The sequence below is a fragment of the Myotis myotis genome, unplaced genomic scaffold, assembly GCF_014108235.1.
Source record: "Myotis myotis isolate mMyoMyo1 unplaced genomic scaffold, mMyoMyo1.p scaffold_m19_p_10, whole genome shotgun sequence".
Taxonomy (NCBI): domain Eukaryota; kingdom Metazoa; phylum Chordata; class Mammalia; order Chiroptera; family Vespertilionidae; genus Myotis; species Myotis myotis.
Window position 1 is genome coordinate 45,533,241 of NW_023416314.1, and position 14,410 is coordinate 45,547,650.

General features: G+C 57.6%; 1 protein-coding gene across 3 annotated transcripts in view; it reads left to right on the forward strand.

The window, feature by feature from the left end:
* The window catches only part of TUB (TUB bipartite transcription factor), a 72,797-nt gene extending 58,956 nt beyond the window's left edge, over positions 1-13,841 (forward strand). For 2 of the 3 annotated variants that reach the window (XM_036325277.1, XM_036325278.1), the window contains exons 4-12: positions 1,538-1,681; positions 2,844-3,011; positions 4,631-4,752; positions 5,156-5,353; positions 6,108-6,220; positions 7,024-7,141; positions 8,716-8,814; positions 9,035-9,206; positions 9,588-13,841. In XM_036325277.1, coding sequence (XP_036181170.1) covers positions 1,538-1,681; positions 2,844-3,011; positions 4,631-4,752; positions 5,156-5,353; positions 6,108-6,220; positions 7,024-7,141; positions 8,716-8,814; positions 9,035-9,206; positions 9,588-9,721 — 1,268 coding nt within the window. In that variant the 3' untranslated portion in view covers positions 9,722-13,841. The remainder of the gene's footprint in view (positions 1-1,537; positions 1,682-2,843; positions 3,012-4,630; positions 4,753-5,155; positions 5,354-6,107; positions 6,221-7,023; positions 7,142-8,715; positions 8,815-9,034; positions 9,207-9,587) is intronic. The other variant, XM_036325279.1, reaches the window with a different exon arrangement.
* Positions 13,842-14,410: the final 569 nt, after the last annotated feature.

Genomic DNA, 14,410 nt, shown 5'->3' on the forward strand with positions numbered 1-14,410 from the left:
TTGGGCCGCAGGCCAACACCTTGAGGCTCTGAGAGAGGCTTACAAGTCACCGATGCGCAGGCATGTTGGCAGGTGCCTCTCGAGCTCTGAACTGTGTGCCAGGCCCGCAGGAGGGATCAAATGCAGAAGGCAGTTTCTGGTCATGCCACCGCCTGCTCACCTGTGACTGTGAGCACGTCACTGGCCCTCTCTGGGTTTGTCTCCTGTAAGGGAGAAAAATTCTCTCAAGACTTTGAACATTGAAGCAGCCATCGTGCTTCGAGGTCCATTGTGAGAGTCCAGACCAGGCTGGGTCCTTCTGCTTCTGCTGGGCTCTGAGGTGGGCACAGCCCCAGAGGGCTGCTGCCCCTGTGACTGGCTGGCCTGGGATTGGTGTTCCCTGGAGCACCCCAGCCTTCCCCGCAGTACTAGCTTTCTCCTGCTCCGCCCCCTGCTGGCTCTTGGTGTTAAATACAAGGGGAATTTGACCAAAATGAGGGCCTGGGACCTGATTACAGATCCCAGGTCTCTTGCAGCCCTCCTGGCCCAGGCCCAGCTTCACTCGGACCCTGGCTGCTTCACACACAGGACCTCTGTCCCTAGAACTGTGATGTATTCATCCGGTTCTTAAGTATTTATTTTGAGGACCTACTGTGTGTCAGCTTCCAGATGAGAAGCTGGCAATCCAGGGTGAGCACAAGCAGGTGTGACCACTGTTTCCTCGTGGACCTGATGGTCTGAGAGGGAAGAGAGTTGAGCAGATGGTCACAGGTGTGCTTTGTGGGAAGCTCTGTGCATGAATGGCAGACCCCCGCTCCCGAGGGGCTGGAATCTGCAGGAGGAGTGGGAGTTAGCGGACGGGTGGCATCGGGAGGCAGCGGGACAGTGAGAGCGAGGCCCCTGTGGCCGGTGGGAGTCCAGTGTGCACAACGAGCACGGTGTGGCTGGGACTTGGGCCTGGAAAGTGAGGCGTGTGCGGTTCGGCCCAGGCCAAGGCGAGGGCGATGGAGGAGCCAGACTTGCAGGGAATGTCCGTCTTCATCTTAAGAGCAGTGAGAAGCGGTTCTGGGACTTGGAGCAACTAGGGTTCTATGTGGAGGACGTGGAGGCCACCAGCTGGGACCCGCCCGAGGCCTCTGTGCCGCTCCTGGTGTCCGGATGTCTCTCCTGCCTCAGGGCGCTCTGCACCCCCGGCCGCCATGGGCTCGTCCCCAGGGCAGTGCAGGGCCCCTGGAGTGCGGCCCTCCTTGTGGTCTCTTCCAGGAGATGCAGCCTTTTCTGTCTTCATCCACCATATCCCAGTCACGCTCCCTCCCCTCCCCCTCCCCCCTGCCCCAGCTCAAACAGTTGGCTGGCCGGGAGCTTTGGTTGGTCATGGTGTGGGCAGGCTGGGTGCCACCTCCCTGTCCCGGGCACCTCTGCCTGGTACAGATGGGTGGTGGGAGGCCCTGCTGGGGTTGGGGAGGCTGGAGAACGTGCTGGGAAGGGTGTGAGCCGGCGCTCTGGTCTCACCCAGGGCCTGTCTGTCTCTCTCTACCTCGGGCTCTCTCCTAAGCAGTTCAAGAGACCGACCCACTTGCCAGTGTGCAGCTGGGAGCTGCCCGCCCAACAGCACCAGCCTCAGCCAAGAGAAGCAAGGCAGCGGCCGCCGCAGGGGGCCAGGGCGGAGCCTCGAAGAAGGGGAAGAAGGGGAAGCACAAAGGTTGGCTTGCCCTCTGACCCCCCATGGGAGGGTTGGGAGGCTCATCTTCCCAACCTGGAGGCCAGGGACAGGTGGGAGGCCTCGGGGGAAGGCACCAAATGGCACTCAGGGCCCCACCCAGCTGGCTCATAGGCCTCATCTAGCTCACGGGGCACCTGGGCTGGCCTGTGGGTGAGGGGCAGGCCCTCCATACTGCCAAGAAGGGAAGTCCAGCTCAGCTACGGCCCACAAAGCCCCTCCCCTGCCCAGCCTGAGAGCCCTCTGCCTCCACCCTGAGCCAGGACACTGTCCCGTGGGGCTTGCAGCCTCCCAGTCACCCCTGGGGCCTCCGCCACTCCCTCGTCTCAGCGCCACCCTCGGGCCCACAGACCAGTCTCCCTGCTCGTCTCTCTCCAAAAGGTCCCCAGGGATAGGTACGGCGGCCCCTGCCCCGAGTCCTGTTTCTGTGGGCTAGACACCTGTCTCCTCAACCACGTGTGCCCAGTGGTTTCCAGGCCTCGGGTGTTGTGGGATGGGGGGCGGGGGGTGCTGGCCACAGCTTCCGGGGCTGATGGCTGTCTTTTGGACATAGCCCACCCGGACAGGGTGGCTGCCACCGTGTGGGCCAGGCCTCCTCGCTTCAGTCACCGAAGCTGTGGCAGCTGGGGAGGAAGGCGGACATGGGATGGGAGAGCCTCCGTGTGGGAAGGCGCACGTGTGCCAACCTCGGCCTTTTCGAAGGGCCCGTGTGTTTTTGACGACGTGTGAGTTGACTGTGTGTGTCTGAGACGGAACGTCAGCACTGATGGCTCGCAGCCGGCAACATCCGTGAGCACGTGGTGGCCCCGTGTGGTGTGGATGGTCGTGGTTCTCCGTGGAGTCTTTTCGCTGTGAGCTGGCTTTGTAGGTGGCTGCCGTCTGCCTAGGGATGTGAGGCGTTTCAAACCAACCCTTGGCAACTAATTCTGGGGACAGCGGAAGTGACAGAACCCATGCCCCTTCAGAGCTGACCAATCATTAAGAGGCTGACAGCAATCATTCGTTTTTTAAAAGTCAGTTTTGCAAGTGAAGTTCTGCAGAGGGTCCCCCGACTCAGCCCTCACCCACTTCGTGGCTGTCTGTGGATCCAGCTCTCCTCCCCTCCCACTGCCCTCCGGGACTCAGAAGTGTCCCTGGCCTGCAGGCGCCGGCGGGCCAGCGGCTCTGGCAGAAGACGAGTCTGAGGCTCGAGGCCCAGTGCAGATCCTGACTGTGGGCCGGTTGGACCACGCCCAGGACGCAGGGGAGACGGCAGCTGGTGGGGGCACACAGCCCAGCGGGCAGGACCTCCGTGCCACGATGCAGAGGAAGGGTGAGCCCCGTGGGGGTCCAGCGACACCCCCAAAGCTCAGGCCCAGGTTCTCAGATGCACCCTTCTTGGGGAGCACGACCCTCCTGTGTCTCTTCCAGCCCCTCCCAAACCCTGGTGTGGGGCCCGGGAGGCCAATGGAAAACGTGGGCAGGGGCCCTAATAAGGCCAAGTCCAGGGAAAGACCTATGAGCCGGGGTAACCAGCAGCCCACAGCCCAGCCCTGTCTCCCCCACTCCTACCACCTGCCCCCAAGGAGGCCCTGGCTCTGGGGACAGATTTCCGCCCCCTTTGGTTCCTTTGAAAGAGCTGCTTTTGTAAAATGTCCCCTGTCTGCTGAGCCAGAGGAGCAGGGCCAGGATGCTGAGAGGCAGGGCAGATCCAGGAAACCTGCCAGGGTAGCTTCCCCACTGGGAGCCCTGCCCCAGGAAGCCCCTGGTGGGGGGCGGCCAAGGAAAGCCCAGCAGCGCCCCACATTCAGGGAATCAGAGGCTGGAGAGGGCGTTCAGTGAGGAGAAGCACACAGACAGGCCTACTGCAGGCTGGGAGGGGAGGAGTCAGCCCTGCACTGCAAGCTAAGAAGCTGGCCTCTCCCAGGCACATTCCATGGTCTGTGCCTGCCAAGGCCTCTGGGAAGCCTGAGGCCAGAGAGGAGGCTCCCAGCACAGGGACAACCCGTCAGGCCTTGCTACACAGGAGGCAGGCATGGCGAGTGCTGGAGAAGAGGGGGCAGAGGGTCTGACCTGAGCTTGGAGTGGGGGGCACAGACCCCAAGGATCGTGACCAGCCCCAGCATGCACCTGAGAGAGTGCCCTTGTGTGTATCAGGACATCTGTGGGCATGTGTGTGAATATGTGTGTGCACCTAAGGCCTGGGGTGTGCGCATGCAGTATGATGACTCAGTGCCTGTGAACAGGTGTGTGCCTGGGTGTGTGTATGTGACCACGCCTCCCACCTGCTCCTGCCTGGGTGTGTGTATGTGACCACGCCTCCCTCCTGCTGCCTGGGTATGTGTATGTGACCACGCCTCCCACCTGCTCCTGCCTGGGTGTGTGTATGTGACCACGCCTCCCACCTGCTCCTGCCTGGGTGTGTGTATGTGACCACGCCTCCCACCTGCTCCTGCCTGGGTGTGTGTATGTGACCACGCCTCCCACCTGCTCCTGCCTGGGTGTGTGTATGTGACCACGCCTCCCACCTGCTCCTGCCTGGGTGTGTGTATGTGACCACGCCTCCCACCTGCTCCTGCCTGGGTGTGTGTATGTGACCACGCCTCCCACCTGCTCCTGCCTGGGTGTGTGTATGTGACCACGCCTCCCACCTGCTCCTGCCTGGGTGTGTGTATGTGACCACGCCTCCCACCTGCTGCCTGGGTGTGTGTATGTGACCACGCCTCCCACCTGCTCCTGCCTGGATGTGTATGTGACCACGCCTCCCACCTGCTCCTGCCTGGGTGTGTGTATGTGACCACGCCTCCCACCTGCTCCTACCTGGGTGTGTGTATGTGACCACGCCTCCCACCTGCTCCTGTCTGGGTGTGTGTATGTGACCACGCCTCCCACCTGCTCCTGCCTGGGTGTGTGTATGTGACCACGCCTCCCACCTGCTCCTACCTGGCCCAGGCATCTCCAGTAGCATGAGCTTTGAGGAGGAAGAGGAGGATGAGGACGAATACAGCTCCAGTTCCTCCCAGCTAAACAGCAATACCCGCCCCAGCTCCGCCACTAGCAAGAAGTCCATCAGGGTGAGTAGGGAAGGGTGGACAGCAGTGTGCAGAGCTGGTCACTCACCCAGGCTGCAGGGGAAATGGTGTAGAGAAATGATGGTGAGTGGCTCGCTGGGCTGGGCCCAGATGCCTACCTATTGAGAGCTGCTCAGGCCTGGGCTCTCCCGCCCCCTCCCCCCAATCAGGTCTCTGCCAGGCCAGGCGGGTGGGGAAACAGGTTGGACAGGATGACCTAAGGACCTACCCCCAGGGATGGCTGAGGGAGGGAAGAGCTGGGAAGTAGCTGATGATCCCAGGGCCAGGCTGGCCGGCCTGCATCTGGGACTGTGTCTCATCTCCCACCACCACCACCACATAAAGGGTCAGCTCTGGACCCCAGACCCCCAATTTCAGCTGCTCGGGGTCCCACTCTCCCCTGTAGGAGGCAGCCTCAGCCCTCAGCCCAACAGCCCCAGAGCCCTCAGCAGAAGTTGAGGTCCAAGATCTCGAGGAATTTGCACAGAGGCCAGCTCCCCAGGGCATCACCATCAAGTGCCGCATCTCGAGGGACAAGAAGGGGATGGACCGGGGGATGTACCCCACCTACTTCCTGCACCTGGACCGAGAGGACGGGAAGAAGGTGAGGGGGGCCTGGACGTGCGTTTCCCCTGCAGGCTTGAGGGCCTGGGGGCTGGGATGTGACCTGCAGCCTCAGATCCAACAGCCACCTCTCAGCTCCCCCAGAGATTGAGGCCCTCGTGCCTGGTCAATGCGCACCTTTGTGCTGCCAGTGTGTGTACCCGTGTGCACGTCTTTGTGCTGCCAGTGTGTGTACCTGTGTGCATGCCTTTGTGCTGCCAGTGCGTGTACCTGTGTGTATGCCTTTGTGCTGCCAGTGCGTGTACCTGTGTGCATGCCTTTGTGCTGCCAGTGCGTGTACCTGTGTGCATGCCTTTGTGCTGCCAGTGCGTGTAGCTTTGTGCTGCCAGTGCGTGTACCTGTGTGCATGCCTTTGTGCTGCCAGTGCGTGTAGCCTTTGTGCTGCCAGTGCGCGTACCTGTGTGCACGCCTTTGTGTCTGCCAGTGCGTGTAGCCTTTGTGCTGCCAGTGCATGTGGCTATGTGTATGCCTTTGTGTCTGCCAGTGCGTGTGCCTGTGTGCACGCCTTTGTGTCTGCCAGTGCGTGTACTTGTGTGCACGCCTTTGTGCTGCCAGTGTGTGCACCTGTGTGCACACTTTTATGCTTCCAGTTTGTGCGCATGTGTGTGAGCACACCGTGTTCTGGAACTGAAGTGAGGGAGAGTCCCTTGTGTGAGTGAGTGTGTGAGTGGCACCCGTGATTGTGTGCGGATCAGAGGTTGGGTCTGGAGTGTAACTTCCTCTGCTTCCCCAAGGTGTTCCTCCTGGCGGGAAGGAAAAGAAAGAAGAGTAAAACATCCAATTACCTCATCTCTGTGGACCCTACAGACTTGTCTCGAGGCGGGGACAGCTACATCGGGAAACTGCGGTACCAGCACTCCCCCAGGCGGGGTGGGCAGGCTCTCTAGAGGGAGGAGATCTAGGCCAGGAGTCAGATCCTCTCCGTGGGTCCTCTGTCCCTCAGATCCTACCATGGGCTCTGCCAACCTAGAGCCAGGCTTGGAGGTGGGCCTCACACACCCACCCTAGACTGCTCCCAGCCAGGTGGGCCCAAGCCCACCCTGAGTGACGGATGAAACCCTAGGATGTCACTGATGATGTCGGCCACCACGAAGTCACCTTGGCCATGGTCAGTGCTGAGGGGCAGGGCTGAGAGTGAGGCCTTGACGGGAGAGAGGACCACCTTGGGGAGAGAGGACGGCTCGGAGCCAGCCCAGGGGAGGAGGGTTTGCTGAGGAACGGAGGGCCAGATCTGGGGAGCGTAAGTCAAGCTGAGCGGTAAGGAGCCAAAGCTGTGGAGATGGGGCTGGACCAAGACGCAGGCCGGATGGGACAGAGGTCAGCTGATCTGGTCTGCATGGTGAGCTGCGTCCCCTCTGCGGCCTTGCCAGCTGCCATTCAGTTTGCTCACGTCTGTTCCTCCAGGGAGACACTGTGCACCCTGACTTCCCTCCCTGAACGTACTCCTGAACCAAGATGTTCTTTGGTTCAGCTCAGAGCAAGTCCAGGCCTTTTGCCCTTTAGATGGGGACTCAGTGAGCAGTGTGCCCCACACTGGCTCCTGGCTTAGCCCAGAATGCTTTGCAGGCTCCTCACAGGACAGACTGTTAGCTGTTTGCTGCCCTGGGCAGAGGGTGGGGTGACCCTGTACTGATGGTGCCTGCCCTGCAGATCCAACCTCATGGGCACTAAGTTCACCGTTTATGACAATGGAGTCAACCCCCAGAAGGCTTCCTCCTCTACGTTGGAAGGTGGGACCCTGCGTCAGGAGCTGGCCGCCGTGTGCTACGTGAGTCCCGGTTCCTGGTCTCTGGTCTCCAAGTAGGATGTGACGGTCAGGACTGGCGGCCTGATCTGTGGGCTGTCCCCTTGGAGGGGCCCTTCCTGGGAGAGGGGCCCAGGCCCTCTTCTCTCTTCTGAGTGTAGCCCCCAGCGGGCCATCTGCCTGGGAGGGCTCTGGGAACCAGGACTGGTCTATGCAGCCCAGCCCCAGAGCCTCCTGGAAAGGAGAGGCAGGCCTGGGTTCTTGTCTGTGCAACCCTTCCCTCCTCCCTCTAGTATCCTGATGGACAAAAGGCCCTTTACGTTATCATCTTACTGGATGCTCAGAGTCTAAGAGCTCAGTCTTACTATTTTTTAAATTATATTGATGAGAAAACTGAAGCTCAGGGTGGGTCACTAGCCAGTGTCACACTCAAACCAAACGGGAATATAAGTACAGGGGATTTTACTTCATTTTAAAATGCGGGATTGGTACCCCCATCAACTTGGGCTAATTGGGAATCCATAGCCGTTTGGCTGTTTTGTATGATCCTATGGTGCCACCTGCTGGTCAGCTTTGGGGATGCAGTCCGAATCTCTTCAAATACTGTTCCCGGTACTGTTTGAGGCACTGAGGATATAGTAATGAACAAGAGACATAAACGTATACCCTTATGGGACTTAAACCCTTAGTTTAAGGAGATAAGCTATTAAATAGACAAAAGCAAAATATATATGTTCCTGATAAATGCTAAGATGGAAAAAATAAAAGGGGGAGGGCTGTAAAGTGTCCAGGTATGTGTGTGTGTGTGTGTGTGTGTGTAAGGGCCTCACCGAGGTAGCACTGGGGTAAAACCCAGAAGGAAGTGAGGCCAGCCGTGTGGGTGTTGGGGAGGGTACCATACAGAGTGTAAGAGTCCTGGATGCCTGGCATATGGGGAACAGCTTTTACTCTGAACTAAGGAAGAAAATGATATGACTTAACAGGACCACTGGCTGCTGTGTGGCGAGCAGGTGACGGGGAGGGGGAGGGGGAGGGGGTAGGAAGGAGGAGTCCACCTAGGTTTTACTGTGAGCTCAGTGAGACGGTGGTGAGAGTGACTGGATTCTTGATGTAATTTGAAGGTAGAGCTGGCAGCATTAGCTGATACAGTGGTTCTCAACCTTCCTAATGCCGCGACCCTTTAATACAGTTCCTCATGTTGTGGTGACCTCCAACCATAAAATTATTTTTGTTGCTACTTCATAACTGTAATTTTGCTACTGTTATGAATCGTAATGTAACTATCTGATATGCAGGATGTATTTTCATTGTTCGCGACCCACAGGATGAGAACCGCTGGATAAGAAGGTGGGGTGAGAGAGAGGAGTCAGGTATGATCCCAGGTAGTTTGCTGACTTGCTGTTGAGTGAAGCAAAGAGGACTCTACAGGGAGCTGGTTAGGGCAGGGACTCAGGAGTTCGCGTCTGGACGTGCAAAATTTAGACACCTGTTAGATGTTCAGGTGGAGATGGTGAGAACTAGCTCATCATCTCTCTTCCCTCCCTCCAGCCTCCCCAGTAAGTCAAGTCCTCAGGTGGCTACTGTTCTCTGTTTCGCAGGAGACTAACGTGTTAGGTTTTAAGGGGCCGCGGAAGATGACTGTGATTGTCCCAGGCATGAACATGGTTCACGAGAGAGTCTGTATCCGGCCCCGCAACGTGAGTTCCTCCCCCACCACACCCTGCCCCCCTCATCCCAGCTTCTGCATGAGCTTCTAAGGGCAGAGCGCCAGCTCCTCTGTCTGCACTGGAGGCAAAGTATGAGCAGCCCGGGGGGTCTGGTGAAAGCTGGGGACCCCCAGCCCTGGGCCTGATCCTATGGCCCTGGGCTGGTCACGGAGCCAAGGCCGGGCCTGGCTCAGCAACGCTGCTCTCCCAGGAGCACGAGACGCTGCTAGCACGCTGGCAGAATAAGAACACGGAGAGTATCATTGAGCTACAAAACAAGACGCCTGTCTGGAACGATGACACGCAGTCCTACGTACTCAACTTCCACGGGCGCGTCACGCAGGCCTCCGTGAAGAACTTCCAGATCATCCATGGCAACGACCGTGAGTGTCTGCCCCGACGCGTGGCTGCCTGCACGCTCGCCAGGCTCAGCTCAGGGCTCCGCTCGCCGGCCCTGCCGTGCGGCCAGATTCGCTGTAGAGACCGTATGCCTGGGAGGCCGGGAAGGCCCTGCGGAGCCTGGACATGGGCTCTGTGTGCTCAGCAGTCTCAGGGTGGGAATCTCTCTCTTCATCCCCATCTCCTGGTGTTTGTATGTTCCCTCTGTCCTGCCCTTCCCCCACTGGTCGGTTTCATTTCCCATGAGATTCCCTGGGTACCTCTGCCTCTCGCTTTCTCTTCCCTCTTGTGATCTGGGTGTCTGTCTGTCTTCCCCATCTCTCCCGTCCTGACTCTGTTCCTGTCTGCACGGTGGCCGGCTCCAGCGGACTACATCGTGATGCAGTTCGGCCGCGTGGCAGAGGACGTGTTCACCATGGACTACAACTACCCGCTGTGTGCACTGCAGGCCTTCTCCATCGCCCTGTCCAGCTTCGACAGCAAACTGGCCTGTGAATAGAGGCCGCCTCACGTCCGTCGGGGTGGCCCAGCCCGGAGTGGAGCTGCCTGCCCGCCCTCTGTACATAGGCCTCCTGCCAGATGAACTGGCTCTCGGTGGGCCCCCGGGCCCAGCCAGCCAGGAACTGGCTCCTCTGCCCCCCTGTTGAGGCAGAGAAGTGGGGTGTGTGTAAAGGGCCCACAATGAATTCTTTCTGTGCCCCAGGATCCACACACACACCCAACCTTGGGTTAGCATCCTGCTGCAGTCATGTTTGCCAAGCTGCGAAGGCAGGAAGGGGTGTAGAGGGAGAGGAAGCACAATGCCGGGCTGCTGTGGCCCAGCCACCCACTCAACCCAGGAGTTGATGAGGGAAGGGCGCAGTGAGTGTGTGTGGAAGGCAGTCGCTGTCACACAGCAAAGGGCTTGGTAGCCCAGCCTGGCTCTTAACTGCAGGAAGCCCCCTGACTTCAGGCCTCAGCCCGGCCTGGGAGAGGCCAGCAGGTAGGGAAAGGGTCAGCGGCAGGACCCTGTCAAGGTTGCAGGGGCCTGGCTGTGGGAGCGGCCTGGTGGCCTCGGGTTCTAGCTCATTAGGTTTCTCTAGGTTTTCTCTGTGCACAGAGGCAGCAGGAGGCCAGCCATCAAGGCCAGCTGTCTTAGAGGATGGCCTGCAGGACACAGGCTCAGCATACGGGAGGTGCACGGAACAGGTGTCCTGGACCAGGCTGCCCTGGGAGCCCTCAGCTATCCCAGCAGCTCTCTGCCCAGCAGCCTCGGTATAGGAAATGTGGACGGGCCTAGGTCACCAGCCCCGGACTCCACACAGGTAGGCGTGGCCGGGCCGGGGCTGGTGAGCTGAGGTCTCTGCCTGGGCTTCAGCTCCTGCTGCGGTGAGTGGAGGTTGTGGCTGCTGAGGGCCGCACTGCGTCGTCCTCAGAAGGATGGGGCAGGCCGAGGAGGGCCGGGAGTACTGCAGCATCACTAGAGATGAGAGGTGGCAGGACCCTTAGAGATCAGCTAGTCCAACAGCCACCATAGGCAAATTACTCAACACATGGTACTTGCCTGGGGTCACCTGGCTGGTGAGTGGCAGAGTCAGAGCTTCAGCTCCCTGGATTTCTGTGTTCTCAGCATCCCCCCAGAAAACCATTATCTTGGCTTTCAGGCCTTCCTGGGGCCCAGTCTAGATGCCCTCGCCCCAGATGAAATGGTATGTGTTTGGGGTGGTGCGGCTATAGACTGAATTGGAAACTATCTCAGTAGTTTGGCAGTTCCCTGCTATAAGGCGTCTGGCTTTTTGTCTGTCAGACTGATCAGGACTGCTCCCCCAGAGAGCAGGCCTAGCGAGGCTACTGCCCTTTTCTGCACGTGGGTGTGATGGGCGGTGCGTGTGCCGGGCGGGGCCTGAGCTCCTCCTTCCCCAACATCCTCTTCTGAGGACATGGGAACGCCTCTCTTGCCTTTTTGTCCTTTTCCCTGGTTCACCCTGATGGAGAGCAGACGTCAGTGGGAAGCAGGCAGTGGTTCCTCCCTTCAGAGTAGATGTGCTTGGAAAGGCTGTGTAGAAACGGATGCTTTGAAAACATGTCAGCGAGGTCTGCCGTGAGGTGGAGCTGTTCTGACCTGAGCGGAGTAGTGTGTTCTTCGTTTCCCTGAAGCACAGGTTTCCCGGGGATACTGAGAGCCGGGTATCTGCCACAGCCAATCGCCCACCTCCGGGGGTTTCCAAGAGGCCCCTCCAGGGGGACCATTCTGAGGGCACTGGGGCTTTCTGTAGAGGGCTGGTCCACATCCCAGGGAACCTTGCGGTGCCCTCCTCCTTCCCATGGTCCCATTCGGCTCTTCCTTTTCTGACCTGGGGAAGAGACCTGCTGCCAATTGGGATGATGGAAACTAGATGATCTCTAATGTCTGGTCACGCTGTTTCTCTGAGTGGGATTTAAAGGCAGAATAGCTGGTGCTGTATCCTAGGGAGAGGGGATCCTGGTGGCAGAGTGGAGGGACCAGAAGCACAATGGCAAACTCCCGCTTTCTCCTCCAGCGCACAGGAGCCGGGCTGGCTGGGTTTTGGTGGGACCCAGAATGTGGGCTGAGCTGCTTGCTGGTTGTGCAGAAGGTAGCTTAGCAACAAGACCCTCTGTTGGGCATTGAGTGACAAGCAAGAACAGTTGTCACCTGCTCGAGACCCAGCCTCAGGTCTATTCTTACGGCCCTATTCCTGGTGACGCTGGCTGTCCTTGACCACTGGCCCCAGGATCCACCCCCCCCCCCCCCCCAAGAGCTGTGGGCCCAAAGACTCGAAGCTGCCAGGGCCCAGCCTCTCCCGTAGTAAGAGTTCTTGTCCTCCACCCAGATGGCCCTTGGTTGGGCAGGGAACTCGAGGATAGAATGGGCAGTTCCTGTGGGCGTGGGGCAGCTGGGACCGTAGGCAGCCCTCCTGGGACTGCTCCTGTGACTCCTTTTGGGGCCACACCCCGAACCTCCACACCCTCTGCCCAGAACAGTTCTTCTGCAGAGTGGCGACATTCACTTCCCGCCTCTTTTCTTTTTTTCTGGCTCCAAGGTGCTCTGTGTCTGTCTGCATCTCTGTGTCTGTGCGTGTTTGGGGAAAGGGCAATCTGCTAAGAATCAACTGAGGTTTGTTTCTAAGGATGAGCAGGAAAGGGATAAGGATTCTGTTCATGCTGTTAGGAAGCGCCAGCGTCTCCCAGGTTCTGATTAGGAAAACATGGTCTGAGAAAGTGGTCAGTTCCCATTCTGCGTTACCTGGGGACACCCGTGTGTTGTGTGGACGCTTTTGGACGAACCTGAGCATATTCTAGTGACTGTGCCTTAGAAAACACGGCACTAGTTCAAAGGAGCACGTAAGGTCCGGCCGTGCTGCAGACAGGTATGGTATGGTAACCGCAGGTGTGAAGAGGGCCTTTGGAGTCCGCCTCCCAACAAGGGCAAGAAAAATTGTAGAAGTTTTTGTCTATAAAGAGCAGGGCATTTGCCTCTAAACTGAACAAGCAACAGCGCTGATTTCACACTAAGAGCTCCGTGCACTCCTCGCAGTGGGGTCTGCAGGGATGGGAGATGCTGGGCTGGCACGTCTATGGCTATTACGCAAGCACAAATTCCATCTCCCTGGCGGAGTCCTGGTTTCCCCTGACTGCAGCGACACTGGCCTTCCCCCTGCGCCGGGATATGGGATGTGGTGTGACCAGCACACCTCTCCGGAGAGCGGAGGGCGTCTTCCTCCCAGTGCCCAGCGTGCCTGGGCCTGACTCTCTGGGTTCTGGCTTGTTGAACTTGTAGCAGCCCCAGGAACAGGCCAAAGGATGGGCTCTGGCTTGAGTTTATTGGTCACCTGTCCTCACACTTCAAGTTTTCTGTCATCTCAGGATACAGGGCAGAGGCAAGCAGGAGTACTGGGACAGGTTTGGTTTTTTAATTTTCCAACCAAGCTGAGAAGCAAGTTGGTCTTACAGAAGGCATCGCTGTACTTCATGGCTACTGGTATGTGATTTTGAGCAAACTAGGAGGCTGGACTGTCAGTGCTTGCAGTGGGAATCAGGGTGGCTGGGAGTTGACCTTTGCTTTCATCACCACCGTTTCTAGCTCATCATTGTGCCTTTGTTCTTCCCTAAGATGTCACACCCCTTTCCTCTTCTGTTCTATTGTCCCCTTCCCCCACCCCAATCAAGGTCCAGGCAGAGCTGAGACAAGGCTGATGAGAGAGTCCTAGAGTGACTTGGAGTGGCTCAGAAAGGGAGCCCGACTCTGGCCCTTTCCTGTGTTTGGTGATGAAGGGGTCTTGGTCAGGATGGGTGGCACTTCTCTTGCTGAGAACACAGTTAGCCAGTTTTCATAACGCTTAGAATGTGTATGTCTATTTGCACAAGACCGTCTTTTCCTATTCTGGAGTGGTCAGACATTTATTTTTGTTCAAGATTATCTGGAGTTTTAGATGAACTTACAAAACTGTGCTTTTATTGACTTTTTGAATAAACTCTTTGGTATTCTGGAGCAAATGTATTTATTTATTGGTATGTGCAATGACAAAGTTGGTATTTTCCCACGTTATCTATGTTGTATAACTTGTGTTTGTCTAAGTACAGACCATGTATCATCAAATTAAACTTGAACTATTTCAACACTACTGTGTAAATTTTTCCTATAAAAGGAGAAAAAAAACATGTTTTTTACCTAGAAGTTTTTTTCTACAGCATTCAATCCTTACGAGCCTCAGGGAGGAGAAAGAGGAGGATGGTGGTAACAATGACAGGTGGGTCTAAGCCAGCGGTTCTCAACCTGTGGGTTGCGACCCCTTTGGGGGTCAAACAATCCTTTCACAGGGGTCGCCTAAGATCATCCTGCATATCAGATATTTACCTTACGATTCATAACAGTAGCAACATTACAGTTATGAAGTAGCAACGAAAATAATTTTATGGTTGGGTCACAACATGAGGAACTGAATTTAAAGGGCCAGAAGGTTGAGAACCACTGGTAAGTGGTCCTCCCTCTGGCCTGGGATCTTCAAGTTTAAGGCTGGCAGAACCACACGCAGAGGCCGGGAAGGGCTGGAAGAATGGCAAGGACAGAAGTCCGTGCGTTAGAACAATCCTCCACAGGGCAGCTGTGCCAGCCGAAGAAGGCTCTTGGTTCCGGAGTACCTGCGAAGGCCTGGCCCTACCTAGAGCCTCCCCTATTTAAACAGGATGC